General features: G+C 42.4%; 1 protein-coding gene across 3 annotated transcripts in view; it reads left to right on the top strand.

Moving 5' to 3' along the window:
• Positions 1-15,541, top strand: part of cntn1 (contactin 1) — a 455,514-nt gene that overhangs the window by 402,590 nt on the left and 37,383 nt on the right. For all 3 annotated transcript variants that reach the window (XM_033037676.1, XM_033037677.1, XM_033037678.1), the window contains 2 exons: positions 12,214-12,400; positions 13,300-13,412. In XM_033037676.1, coding sequence (XP_032893567.1) covers positions 12,214-12,400; positions 13,300-13,412 — 300 coding nt within the window. The remainder of the gene's footprint in view (positions 1-12,213; positions 12,401-13,299; positions 13,413-15,541) is intronic.

The following is a 15,541-nucleotide window of genomic DNA, read 5'->3' as shown; positions in this document are numbered from 1 at the left end:
GTGCACATCTCTGAAGATCTTTCCTGGTCCGAGAACACTAATGCAATCATCAAAAAAGCACATCAGCGCCTCTACTTCCTGAGAAGATTACGGAGAGTCGGATTGTCAAGGAAGACTCTCTCTAACTTCTACAGGTGCACAGTCGAGAGCATACTGACCGGTTGCATCGTGGCTTGGTTCAGCAATTTGAGCGCCCTGGAGAGGAAAAGACTACAAAAAGTAGTAAACACTGCCCAGTTCATCATCGGCTCTGACCTTCCTTCCATCGAGGGGATTTATCGCAGTCGCTGCCTCAAAAAGGCTGGCAGTATCATCAAAGACCCACACCACCCTTGCCACACACTCATCTCCCTGCTACCTTCAGGTAGAAGGTACAGGAGCCTGAAGACTGCAACAACCAGGTTCAGGAATAGCTACTTCCCCTCAGCCATCAGGCTATTAAACCTGGCTCGGACAAAACTCTGATTATTAACAACCACTTTCTGTTATTTGCACTTTATTTGCAGTTTATTTATTCATGTGTGTATATATTTATATCATGGTGTATTGACACATTTATCTGTGCTGTAGTAAATGCCTTACTATTTTTCTGTGTGCTTAAGCAAAGCAAGAATTTCATTGTCCTATACAGGGACACATGACAATAAACTCACTTGACTTGACTTAAATGAAGATATGCTCTGGAGTTTAGAAGAATAAGGGATGTTCATATTGAAACATTTTAAGATTGTGACGGGACATGACAGGGTCGATGTCGAGATGTTACCACTGGTAGGAAAGTCGTGAACAAATCGCAAGATTAGTGGCAGTTATCATAGAAAAATAAACATAGAAAATAGGTGCAGGAGGAGGCCATTTGGCACTTCGAGCCAGCACCGCATTTAACATCCACATTTAAGGTGTAGTCCTGAACTACTATCTCCCTCATTGGTAACCCTTGGACTATCTTTGATCAGACTTTGCCTTGCACTAAACTTTATTCCCTTATCATGTATCTATACACTGTAAATGGTTCGATTGTAATCATTTATTGTCTTTCAGCTGACTGGTTAGCACGCAACAAAAGCTTTTCACTGTACCTCAGTAAACGAAACTAGAGCAGGTCAGTCAGAACCATATTGAGTGGTGGGGCAGGCCTGTGGGTCTAAGCGGCCTGTTCCTACTTCTATTTTCTTATGTTTGCAAGATCCATTCACTGTCAAACACTAGATCACTGTGATACCACTGGCAGTGGGTCCAAACTCTTCCACCCCTTCATCACATTCCAGTAAACCAGTCCATTGAGAATTGGCACTCTGAGATCAGCTATACACCAGGTGCAATTTACAGCAGCCAATTAACTTAACAACCAGCCCGTCTTTACAATGTGGGATGAAAGTATGAAACCAGAGTTTAGGCAACTGCACAGGGACAGGGATTGGATTGGCTAGGGTCTACATAACATGACTCCTGAGTCTTTTTAAACATTATGCAATCGAATAAGAGCATACCTGCTCCATCCCGTACTTCAACATTAAACAGTCGGCTCTATGTATCTGCACAGAGCTCCTGCAGAACGGCTAGTGTGTGGTCACAGCCTGCTGTATAACAAACATGTTTGCACTCAACATCTCCCAGTCTTGTACAAGCCAGCCATTGTAAGTGTTGCTGTCAAGGAGATTATCTTTGTGTGTTTGGGGATTTATAATATGTATTTTATGTTTTATTCATCCAAAAATGCCAATGTAAAGTACCTTGTGCAAGCACACAAGTATATGTTAAGGACAACGTTACTGATACCGAGTTTTACAAGTTTATTCATCTTTCAAAGCAGGAAATCTCAAACCCCATTAGAAAGTCTGACAAGTGCCCTACAAAGTCAGGAAGCATCCGTGTTTATTAGTGTAAGTGGAACGTTGCCAGCTAGTCTCACATCATTGTCTCTTGAAACAATACCATCTCCCCACGGCCTCACATTGACATGTGCCTAACTGATTTATGGTCATGTTTGTTTTGTCTGAGTATGTGAAATTGGATGGCTTTAAGCAACCATTCGGGTTATCTCAATGTCATCCTTAGCTTGCGATTAGGCCTGAGCAGTTTTGAAGGTCTTTGAGACCAACGTTGGTTATTCTACGGGCTCAGTCCAAGTAAAAACTCAGAATTCATGTGTTTCGTGCAGATATATTGTTAAACATGCTATTTTATTCATCCTCGGGTCACTTATATGGGATTCCCATCAAAGCAGTAACATCAGGAAAACTGCAGTGTGTCCTTGATTCTTCATGTTGGACGATGGATGGTGTTTACCAAAATCCCATGGCTATACTTATGCTAGACATTGCTGGATTTTGCTTATGTTGTTTGATGCCCACACATCATATAAACCCATGGATGTTGATTGGTACAGTCTCTTGAGGAGAGCAGTCAAGATTAGGATTAAGAAAATCTCTTATTCTGAATTTCCCATTCAATGAGGGCGTTTCTCTCAGCACACCGTAAATCTCTCAATCTTGTCATAGACTTTGACCATTCCAAACTCAAAGGAATATAAATACCAATGCGCATAATTTAACCCTTAGGGCTGTACTTACATTCCATTGAAGTTGCAAGGTATCCTCACAAAAACAAAGTCCACTGAACAAAACGGACAGCACTACTCATAGCGGGCGTGAAACACCTGTAGGATTGATCAGTCAATTTTGAATTCCATTCTTTTTTTGAGGAAAAGAGAAGCAATCCGTTACCTTTGGTTAATTTATGCACTGACTTTATTGATCTGTGCACATGGGCATGCACGTTCCTGAGCAAGTCCACACATAAACAGAAAGAATATCATTCCAATAGTTACTTTCATTGAGCAGCTCTTGGACCTACAACAGGCTGTCCTTTTAAAATTTCCTGTCCCAACTATAAAGCCTACTTTGACTTCTAATTATGTAATCTGCACACTTCGACCAACAATTGACTCTTCATCAGGTGTAATCGTATTCCCTATTCACAAGTAGTCAGCTAATGATTACACAAATCTCATCATTGAGAGCAGGACCATATAATTGTGCAGGAAGGAATTGCAGATGCTGGTTTAAACCAAAGATGGACACAAAAAGCTGGAGTAACTCAGCGGGACAGGCAGCATCTCTGGAGGGAAAGAATGAGCGACATTTCGGGTCAAGAAGTCTGAAGAAGGGTCTGTCTATCTTAGGACAATATAACTGCTTGGTTGTAATGCAAAAGTCTTAATGATTAGGGAAGAGCAGTTTTGGTGTTGGGGAGGGTGAATGAGGAGGACAGGGAATGGCCCGTTATCGAGAAACTACACCAGGGTGGACAAGACCTTGCATGATAAGTCACTTTGGGATTAAATACTATAGAACATGAGAGAAAATTTACAATCATGGAAATTAATGATGCAGATGGAAGCCTTTCTGACCATCATACTGAGCAAGTATTCTTTTGGATAGACACGAAAAGCTTGAGTAACTCAGTGGGTCAGGCAGCAGAAAAGGAATAGATGACGTTTCAGGTCGAGACCCTTCTTCAGTATTCTTTTGATTGGATTTTAATGAATGTAAGACTAGGAAGTCTTTACATTTATCAAGGGCAAAAAAAAGGTGGTCTTAATTTGGTTCAGGAGCTAACTCAGTTATTTTACATGGGGATGTTTATAGCATACAATAAAACATAGAAACATAGAAAATAGGTGCAGGAGCAGACCAGTCGGCCCTTCAAGCCAGCACCGTCATTTCATATGATGATGGCTAATCATCCAGAATCGGTACCCTGTTCCTGATTTACGAGGAAGTTCATTCATGCTACAAGGTTGACCTAAACTAGATTTGGGTTTCCCTTCCCACCACCACTATAACACTGTAGCACTATATTCTGCACTCTGTTATAAACCAATGGCAATGCCAATACTAGAGGTACCTCTCCTTGAATCTCATGTTTAAGAAGGAACTGCAGATGCTGGAAAAATCAAAGGTAGATAAAAATGCTGGAGAAACTCAGCGGGTGAGGCAGCATCTATGGAGCGAAGGAAAAGGTGACGTTTCGGTTCGAGACCCTTCTTCAGACTCGGGTGACGTTTCAGGTCGAGACCCTTCTTCAAACCCTCCTTGAATCTCATGGTAATTATGAGGTAAATGGGTAAATGGAATCAGACTAAATGAATGAGGAGGTCAGTGGTAAAATGAATAATCAGGTTAATGATCTCAGATGGTGAGAATAACAGCACACGAGGGACAGTTTCCCTAATGCCCCCAATACACACGCATGTACAATAACCCACATGTTTCATTTTTGGACCCCTGTAATTGGGCAACCAGAGCTTTTACGAGGATGTTGCCAGGATTTGAAGACTTGAAATGTAGTGTGAAATTGGGCAGGCTAGGTCTTTATTTATTAAAACATGATAAAAATGTGTGGTAGGATTTTATAGAAAGCAGGTTGATCACAAAGATCAACTGAGAAATTCCCACCGTGTCGAACATGTTGAGGTTATTTGTTTATTTTGATTTATCCAGCTAATAACTGTTATGATTTTTATGCCATTTCAAATGTTGATTTTACCATGAGCTTAAATTTTCCTTCTGGAATGTTATTGTTGATTTTCCCTTATTAGCATAGATCACTAGAGCACAGGAACATGTCCCGCGGCCCATAATGTCTTTGTTGGACATCATACCAAATTAAACTAAACTCTTCTGCCTGCATATGATCTATATCCCTCCATTCTCTGCATATTCATGTGCCTAAGTAAAAGCTTAAATGCCACAATCATATCTGCTTTCTCCACCATCCTGTGAGCCATTTCCAAACACCTATCAATCTCTGTGATTCAAAAAAAAAACTCACGTCTCCTTTAAACTTTTCCCCCACCTTAAATCTATGCCCTCTAGTATTCAACAATTCCACCCTGGCAAAGAGATGCTGACTGTCTTGCCCTATCTATGCCTCTCATAATTTGATAAACTTTTATCAGCCTCCAATGCGCTAGAGAAGACTATTCTAGTTTGTCCAACCTCCCTTATAGCCAGTGCCTTCTCATCGTGGCAGCATCCTGGTAAACCTCTCCGTCATCCACATCCTTCCTGTATTTGGGCAAACAGAGCTTTTACAAGGATGTTGCCACGACTTGAGGACCTGAGACATAGGGAGAGGTTGGGCAGGCTAGGACTTTATTCCTTGGAGCGCAGGAGGCCAAGGGGTGATCTTATATAGATGTATAACATTACAAGGGGAATAGATAGGGTGAATGCACAGAGTCTTTTACCTAGAATAAGGGAATTGGGAACCAGAGAACATACTGTAAGTTTGTGTAATAGGAACCTGAGGGGCAACTTTTTCACTCAGAGGATGGTAGGTATATGGAATGAGCTGCCAGAGGAGGTAGTTTGAGGCAGGTTCTCTTACAACGTAAAAGACAGGTAAATAGATAGGAAAGATTCAGAGGGATTTGGGCCAAATGTGGGCAAGTGGAACTACCACAGATGGGGCACCTTGGTCAGCATAAACAAGTTGGGCCAAAGGGCCATGCTGTATGATTCTATGTCTCTAGCTGCACACAGCACTCCAAATGCAACATAACCAATGTTCTTTAAAGGTTAACTAACAATAACCACAGCTAACCAAACTTCCTACACAAACTTTTATAAAGCTACAATATGACTTTTTGACGCATATTCAGGAGTCATAAGTGAAACTAACTAATGAAGGCAAACGTGCCATATACCTTCTTTACCTGTCGTCCCACATTGCTAGTTTCAGGGAGCTATTGACGGACCCCAAGATTCCTCTGTTCCTGCCAATAACTGTGTAAGGGATATTGTTTGAGGATATGAATCCAGGAAGGAAATCTTCAGTCCTGACCTCTGTTAAGCAGTTCTCTAATGTAAGCAATGTATATTAAGCCAGGTCTCTTAACAGCTCGGTCAGTTCATGAAGGACCCTTAGTTTAGGTTTTAATTATCGGTCCGTTGCATTGGGTTATCTGTGCATTCATGTGTATAGTGAGGACTGTGGTGTGAGTTCAACAGAAAGAACTGAACTCGCTCAGTCTCCTGAGGATGGCTTGAAAGGAACACTGTGTTAAGGGCGTCAGGCTGATAAAGCTGATGGAGAGCAGATGCGTGAGCCTGTGTCAGGCTCCACGGTGCTGAGCTACAGCTCTGTTCCACAGCCAGTGAGTGGCTCACTGTTCCATGATATAGTACACAGGCAAGATAAGGCAGCTCTCCTCTCAGCGAGAGCCATCCCTCCTACTGTGAGGGCTCGCTGACCAAATCCAAAAACAAGGTTTAAGATGTATTTCAAGCTGAATTTAAAAGCTTTGGTTATTTGCACAATGGTCTTTTAAAAGGGCAGTCCTACAGAGTGATGAGATAAATTAGTAACCCCACATGTAACAGTGCTGGAGGAAGTTAGAACTCAAAATGGAGTGCCCTGCAATATGTACCAATCATGCTCTACTTCTGGCATCACTGACAGATTGAACGTGCAGGAAGGAACTGCAGATGCTGGTTTAAACCGAAGATAGACACAAAATGCTGGAGTAACTCAGCGGGTCAGGCAGCAACTCTTGAGAAAAGAAATAGGTGACCTTTCTGGTCGTGACCAGATTTCAGATTTATACCTCAGATTTATCCTCGTCCTGTGCCAACTGTAGCTCAGTTGATCACCATCTTTCTACTGTGTCAGATGATTGCAAGTCTCATACCAGCAATGTTACAAAATTTTGAGTTTAAAAAAATCAAGTCTGCAATTTATCCCATCTGATAAAGCACAAAAAGAAGTTTAATTTGACACCTAATTCACTTTCATATCTTCAGTATTAAAACAGTTATGGCCATTTTCATACTCGGAAATTAGCATCTTGTTCCCTATTCCTTTTCCATTGACTTAACACAAAAGCTGTGATCGAGGACAGTCAAAAGCCCATAACTTCTTAAAAATTAAGAGAACTGAAATACATTTTCAGTTATTATTGATTGAAGCATTCTGAAACAAATATGAAACAATCTTACTTGGATGACCTGAAATTAAAGCATATAATTAGTTAGTTACCTAATTGTAGCTAATTACAAAATTCAATTACTAGATCTAAACATCTATCCATTTCTTAAGAAAAGATTAACATTTTTAAATAGCCTAAATGTCCAAATAACATTCACACAAGAATTCACAATATAACATGATTTTTAAATCTCAATGTCATGAATTTATAGGCCAAATGGAAGGAATTTAGTGTTTAATTCCCGTAAATTAATGGCCATTTAAATCATCTTGCGAGTGAGATTTTGTGGAACGCGATCGATTGGAACGTTGCGGTTGCGGTGAATTTAATCCCCATATCGGCAGGAAAAATACTGCTGGTTCATAGATGTTTTTTTACTAGATGTGGACACCGTGGATGTTTTTTTACCAGATGAGACACTGGGACTATCAGGTTGCAGTCAAGCCACGCAGGAGGGGAAGGTGCCTCGGGGACTGAGGGCACAGCCGTCACAGCCAAGAGGACACAGACAAGCATCGTGACAGGGAAACACACAGGAGAGAGTTTAGTTTAGAGATGCAGCATGGAATCAGGCCCTTCGGCCCACCAAGTCCATGCTGACCATTGATCACCTGTTCACACTAGTTCTGTTATCCACATTCCACTCCCAACACACTAGCGGCTATTTTGAGACCAATTAACCTACATACCCGATCGTCTTTTGGATGTGGGAGGAAACCGGAGCACCCAGAGGGAACCCACACGATCGCAAGGGGAACATGCAGACTCCACACAAATTGCACCCAATTTCAGGATCAAACCCAGGTCTCTGGAGTTGCAAGGCAGCAGCTGTACCCACTGTACCACTGTGCCTTTCCCAGCTGGGGAGAGATGATGCAAAACAAAACACCTGAGAATGTGACAGAGGCAAGAAAGATTTTCAAGTGTACTACAAGAGTTGTTTAAACTCACTGTTGAATCTCGCTGCTTGTAATGGGCCTGGTTGTAAGATAAGATTTTGTTCCAAGAGTCAAATTGAAACAGTGTACGAGAGGTCAGAGAGGGAGTGGGATGAAAGGGAATGAGTTAGTGAGAGAATCTGGAATTGCAGGAAAGCAAATTAAGTCTTTGCAGCTTTTTCTTATTTAGATGTTGGACCTCAGGAAATATTACTAACCCACATAGATTATAAATCCAATGCAACCCAGCCATTAGTATGAATGTCTTCACAGCTCTGTAACAATATAGTCATAAATAACATTTAAATTGTATGGCATATGATGGAAATCTAATTCATTGGTCATATTTCAGTAGTGCATGAAATGAAAAACGGTCTGTCGTTGTGAAGCATTGTAGTAATACACCGTGGGCTAACTTAAGCACTAATATTTCATGTATTAGAGCAGCCTGGAAACATTAATGATTGCAGCAAACATCAGTTGCAGGAAAATATTGATATATAAATCGTATCTCTACTGTTAAGCTGCAAAAAAAAAAGGAAACTACTCACACCGACATGTACAGGAAATGATGCAGCTTCACTTTCACCAGAAGAAAATCAGTGCTGGAACCTGCCATTTGCGCAGCAATTCCGCAAGGGTGGCACGGTGGCGTAGCGGTAGAGCTACTGCCTGACAGCGCCAGAGACCCGGGTTCGATCCTGACTACGGGTGCTGTCTGGACGTAGTTTGTACGTTCTCCCTGTGATCTGCCTGGGTTTTTCAGAGATCTTCGGTTTCCTCCCACACTCCAAAGTTGTACAGGTTTGTAGGTTAATTGGTTTGGTATCAATGTAAAATTGTCCCTAATGTGTGTAGGATAGTATTAATGTGCAGGAATCGCTGGTCGCTGCGGACTCAGTGGGCCGAAGAGCCTGTTTCCACACTGTATCTTTAAACTAAAAACTAAACGAATTGAAACTTGTGTTAGAGTTGTGTGGTGTTCCTGTGTGTCTGCGAAGGGGGGGAGGGAGAGGGGGGGCACTCTGTGCTGAAAGGGATGGAGAAAGCTCTCCTCTTCCTCTTCTCTGGATCCCAAAACCTATTAACCTTGGTTTGTTTCCAAGGGTCAAAGGCCTGAAACTTTGGAAACAAACCGAGATTAACAGGTTTTTTGTTGTTCATTCTCTGTTGTCTCTCCATAGATGCTGCGAGGCCTGTTGTGTGCTTGCCGTATTTTTCCATTGTTCTTTAATTTCAGACATCCAGAATCTGTAGAGAGGCACAAAATGCTGGAGTAACTCAGCGGGTCAGACAGCATCTCTGGAGAAAAAGGATGCGTGACGTTTCGAGTTGGAACCCCTCTTCTGACTTGAAACGTCACTCATTAAGGACGAGTCTCACCCTGGTCACTCCGTCTTCTCCCCTTTCCCATCAGGCAAAAGGTACAGAAGTTTGAAAATGCACACCTCCAGATTCAGGGACAGTTTCTTCCCAGCTGTTATCAGGCAACTGAACCGTCCTATCACCAACTAGAGAGCAGCCCTGACCTACCATCTACCTCATTGGAGACCTTCAACCCATCTTTAATCAGACTTTGCTGGACTAAATATTATTCCCTTTATATCCTGATTCTGTGCACTGTAGACGTCTTGGTTGTAATCATGTGTAGTCTTTTGGCTGACAGGATAGTACACAACCAAAAAAGGCTTTTCACTGTATCTCGATACACATGACAATAAATGTAACTAAACTAAATGTTGTGCTTCGTGGCCTATGTTTTTATTTAAATGTATTACTGGGCAGCTGCAGTTCCGACTTGAGGTCAGGGTACGAACTGTTCCCAGGAACAGAACACTGTCCTAACCAGTAGGATAACCTGCATGGGACAATTCAAAAAGCAACCCGTGCATCAGGTAAATGACAATTGGCAATGATCATATTCCTCCCAATAGCTTCTGGTTATTTATCACTAATGAAGGATTGAAGTAAGCAAAAACAGATATTCGTGTGGAATGGCTATTCACATCAGAGGCTGATTGTTCAGCAATAGTGGCCTAAAACCGTGGGGCAACGGTAGAGTTGCTACCTTACAGCGCCGGGGACCCGGGTTCGATCCCGACTACGGGTGTTGTCTGAACGGAGCTTGTATGTTCTCCCCGTCGGTTTTCTCCGAGATCTTCGGTTTCCTCCCACACTCCAAAGATGTCCAGGTTTGTAGGTTAATTGGCTTAGTGTAAATGTAATATTGTCCTTAGTGTGTGTAGGATAGTGTTCTTCTTCTTCTTGCGTATGGCGTGCACAGCCTCAAGTTGTTGGACAACTTGTTCTATTTGATTGTGCAAATAAAGGATAGTGTTAATATGCGGGGTCTCTGGTCGGTGCAGACTCGGTGGGCTGAAGTGCCTGTTTCCGCCCTGTATCTTAACACTAAACTAAACATTGTTTTGCCCGCTTTTAATGATAACGTACAATGGAGTTCTTCATTGCCTCAGAAGAATTAGCGATCCCCGGACGTGGGTTTGACATGTATTCCGGTAGCCTTTGAAGTTTACCTCAGAGGAAAGGTAGATAGGAATGTGCAGCTTCCAAATCATCATTCAGCCGAGCACCGGCATTTTTCAGTGCAACTGGAGACCATAAAACTTCAAAATGGAGATTGGGAGTGAGAGAAGGGTCATGGAAGAGGTGATGTAATGGCCTTCGAGCTAAACTTAAAAGCAAAACCCATTGTACCGAGGACTGGGAGATGAAGGGGTAAGAAATCTGGAGGGTGGAACTGTAATCTGTCTATCTTCTGCAAACAATGTGATTTTGGTGTTAGCTTGGGTTATGTTCAGGCTAACGTAACTCATAATAAATCATGATGTTCGAGTGCTGGTGAAGTCCCCGTGATGTACAGGCACTGCAGTGCACTCTTCGCAGTATGCAAATTTTAAGATTTGTATTCACAAATTTAGTAACCTTCAGAACAATCCAAAATACTTCACAGCCAATGAACTGCTATTTGTGTCTAATTACTGCTTAATCTGGGGAAGGGTATCGAGCTTTAAAGTGCAATGTGCCTTAACTGAGAGGTGATAAGATAAAAAGACTAAATCATGAGTGCAAAGCATAAAATGTAACATGTTGTCACAGTAAGTGGATACCCATGGTTATTCTTATGTTGCAACAACCTTTGTTGTGGAGCAATCTATTAATATTTATCTGCTACAATATTTTAAGAGGAACATTCAGGTCTAGGCCGCCAGCCAAGTGGCAAGGGTCACTCCAGCTAACACATCAACGCCTTTATTTCACCCCAGGCTGCCTCATTCTTATCACTAAATCATGGACAAGGTGTCTCTGTGTCTAAACGCACCCCCCACCACCACCCTCCCGCCCCCGAGCTTGTGAAAAGAGCAGATGAGGAAGGATAGTCAGACCAGCATATGATTACACACACAGAAGTAGTGTTTTCATGTGCGTGAAAGGCTTGTGGACAGTCAGTATAATTGAATATGTAGCTGTAGCGTATTATGTTGATTAATCTCATGCAGAAGATAAACACAACATGCCGGAGTAACTCAGCGGATCAGGCAGCATCTCCAGGGAAAAGGAATAGGTGACGTTTCGGGTCGGAGCCCTTCTTCAGACTGAAAGATAGAGAAGGGCAGAACAGAACAAGGCCTGGAACAGATGAGCTCAGGAAGGGTGGTGTCCATAATGGCCCATTGTTAGCTGGGGAAAATGTTCTAATCTCATGCAATTCATATTGAATCACATCACTATGCAACTTCTTTGAAGTGGGTGACATGTGGAGACGATAAAGTGAGAGGAGAATCAAATACTGAGAATAGTATTGAAAGGACACTCGATGTTCGGTTTAGTTTAGAGATACATTTCCCTCATGTGGTTCCTACAACATTTCCTCCTTTCTGGATCCTATCATTGTCATTTCCATCACCCTGAGCCCTTCTCCAGCTACTTGTAATATCCTCAGTCTCAGTCCTTGATGGGTTTCAGGTTGGTGGACCACTCAGTGCCTAATGGGCCTGCCCCACTTTGGCGACTCCTTAGGCGACTGCCAGGGACTAGTTTTAATGGAAATCACTTACGACACCTGGCGACAACCTATAACGGCACCTATGACAACACCTACGTCGACCTACAACAGCAAAAATTGTCACCGAAATTTTTTTAACATGTCGCCTATAGTCGCCCAAAAAATGGCCCAAGTGGGACATGCCCATCACGGAGTCAAGCCAGAGATTGCTTTAATCTCCAATTGTTCTAAATTCTTTCCTTCTGTTCTCTCTGCAGATCAGATACCGAAGGGTCATTGACCCTGAGGCGGCCATACAACGAGTATGGACGTTCGGATATAACACGACCGCCCGAATCAGAGACTTAAAGCCCCAAACACGCTATTCGCTGGAGGTCAGGGCCTATAACAATGCTGGAGCTGGCCCTGCCAATCAACCAATTATACTCACAACAAAGAAAGCACGTAGGTACCACTTCAAAGATATGAGGTTGGAGGACCACTTGTAAAATTGTTGCAGTCATGTATCCTATTGTTATCTGATGTTGTTGTGGAAATTTGGATGAATTGTAGCATTCACATCGATTTTTCCTCTCAACCCATTCTCCTGCCTTCACCCCATAATCTTTGACAGCCTTACTAATCAATCTCCTTTTTAAAAATACCTATTGACTTGGCCTCCACACCCAGTGAATTCCAGGGATTCACCACCCTTTGGCTTGGGCCACTATTTTTCTCCTTGAAGTTACTCCAGCACTTTCTCTTTTTTTGTAAACCAGCATCTGCAGTTCCTTATTTCATCTTCCCAAGTCAGCTGAGGCCTGGTTTGGTGCCACACTGGCCTTTACCCTCCCTGCACCATCCCTCCACTGCCGGCAAGCACAATAAACGTGGCTGGGAATTAACTGCACAGGAGAGATGACTTGCAATGCAGGGTTGCCAGTATCTATACAGCTGCATTGGTAGACAAAGATTTTGAATCTGTTTACGGTCAAAAAGTTCTCAAATATATACTTGTAGAAATTGCAGATGCTGGCTTACACATAAAGACATAAAGTGCTGAAGTAACTCAACAGGTCGGGCATCATCGCTGAAGAACATGGATAGGTGCCGTTTCAGGTCAGGAACCGAATCAGTCTGAAGAAGGATTCTGACCCGAAAAGTCACCTATCCATGTTCTTCAGAGATGCTGCCTGACTCGCTAAGCACTTTTTTTTTTTTTTCCCCAAATATATGCTTGTTGTTGTTCATTATACCACCAGTTTTAAAGGTGAACACTTCCTTCTCTTAACTTGCTTACAAAAACACGCAAAGGTGTCATGAACTGGGAAATCCAGTCAATTCTGTACTGAATTGTTTTCCAGCTCCCAGCAAGCCTCCAAGAATAATCGACACTACAAGGTATGGGACATATGTCAAGATTTCCTGGGAGGCAGTCGAGCCCTTGCACAACGAGTCAAATGTTGAAGGCTACAAGGTGAGCAGGACAATCGTGTGGAAGAATGCTTCAGGCTGTGATAACCTCCTGTTCCACATCCCATCCCCTTATTCCATTATCCACCAGTCTTGTCAGGGGACACAGTATAAAGCGAGAGGTAACCTCCCTTTAGTGACAACTCTCATTAGTCTCCTCATTCTGGCATAAATCCACATCGCTGCCTAAACAAATCGTGTGTAGTGGGTGTTGTTTGTATGACACTTATTGCCACTCCCATGCCACAAGCATTTGTGTACCACGCACATAAAACAAGATCGAGGACTCGTGAGCATTGACTTCACTTGTCTCTTCACGTTTCTTTTCTTTTGTGGTTCTTTGTTGGGACCCACTCTTGCACAGAATAGAACAAAAATGAGTGGAATCATTACCAGGATTTATCACTGTCAATTTGACAGGAGGCAAAACAGAATGGAGAAATAATCACTGATCTTAAATAGGTTTTGCTTTGTGTTTTTATTTCATACATTCCCACATTCAGAGACATACAGCATGGAAACACTAAGTCCTTATCAGTCATCAACCACCCGTTTACACTACTCCTATAGGAATCTCATTTTTTAATTCTTTGCACATTCTGAAACTGCGCCTATTCATCTCTACACGAGTGGCAATGTACAGTGAGCAAATTACCTCCAAATCTAAATATCTTCAGGATATCTTTCGGAGTTTGCACATTCTCCCTGTGACCGTGTAGGTTTCCTCCGGGTGCTCCAGTTTCGTCCCACATCCCAAAGACGTGTGGGTTTGTAGGGTCTGTAAATTGCCCCTAGTAAGTAGCACGTAAAAGTAGGGTAACATGGAATGAGCGTGAATGGGTGAACAATTGTCAACGTGGACTCGGTGGGCTGACAGGCCAGTTTCCCTGCTGTATCTTTCAATCAATCAATTCAATCTATACAGAAGGAAACCGGAGCACCCTGAGGAAACCCTCATGATGACTTAGGTGCAAATTATCAGCACCTGAGGTCAGGATTGAACCTAGTCTGTGGTGCTGGGAGGCAGTCGCTCTACAGCTGCGCCATGTGTTGCCCTAACTTGTCTCTGTTACTGAGGTCATTGACCAATGCTAGAAATGTTTTCTGCTCCCATTGAGCATGGTTCTTATGGGAGCACCCCAAGATTTCCTAAATTGCTGAAAATGCTCAACAGGTCAGGCTGAATCTATACAGAGGGAAACAGTTAATATTTTAGGTCATTGTCCCTTTATCAGAAATTACAAAATTAGAAAGATAGAGAAAGGTGGAGAGGATAAAGGGTGTTACAGAGATTGAGAGGGACCAGAGAAACTAAATGATACAAATGGTGATGGCACTGGCTAAAAAGAATGATGATGGCATGTTAATCTGAGATGATCTGTCTGAAGGAAGAATACATAAACTATGACAGAAAACATCAGAGAAATAAAAGACAATGGTGGCAGAGTGGTAGAGCCTTACGTCGCCAGAGATATGGGTTCAATCCTGATGATTATGCTAATGCATGGGGATCGCTGGTCAGCGTGGACTCGGTGGGCCGAGGGGCCTGTTTTTACACTGCATCTCGAAACTAAACTAAACTAGACGCAAAAGATAATGCCTCTTTATAAGGCTGTAGACGCTGTAATCTAGAACAGCAAACAATCTGCTGGAGGAACTCAGCGGGTCCACTAGCATCTGTGAGTGGAAAGGAACAATACAGGGTTTCAATCTGAAATGTCAGCCATTCCTTTCCACCCATTGAAGCTGCTCGTCCCTCTGTGTTCTTCCCCAGATTATTTTTTGGTCCCTTCAAAATGCTGGAAGCAGTCGAGGAGATGCGTCTGGTGATGATATCACGTTGAAGATGCTGGCTGACTTGTTCTGTTTTTACGATGCATGTTCCGCTTTTACTTCAGGTTTCCAACATCTGCAGTTGTTTTGCTGTTCGCACATTGAACTTATCTATGTATCTGATTCTACATTGGTGCATGCATCCAATTGACCAAGTAACAGTTTACATAATTTTAAATATCTTATTGTTCTGCAAATACATCAATAATGTGACTAATCCTCATATATCCCTAATTAAAAACTATTACATGGAGTTTGTTGAAAACACTGGTGGGGTACTGTTGTACTAGTGTTAAAACC

The sequence above is a fragment of the Amblyraja radiata genome, chromosome 19 (assembly GCF_010909765.2).
Source record: "Amblyraja radiata isolate CabotCenter1 chromosome 19, sAmbRad1.1.pri, whole genome shotgun sequence".
Lineage (NCBI taxonomy): Eukaryota > Metazoa > Chordata > Chondrichthyes > Rajiformes > Rajidae > Amblyraja > Amblyraja radiata.
Note: the sequence above shows the minus strand (reverse complement) of the source record. Positions and strands in the feature narration are given on the sequence as shown.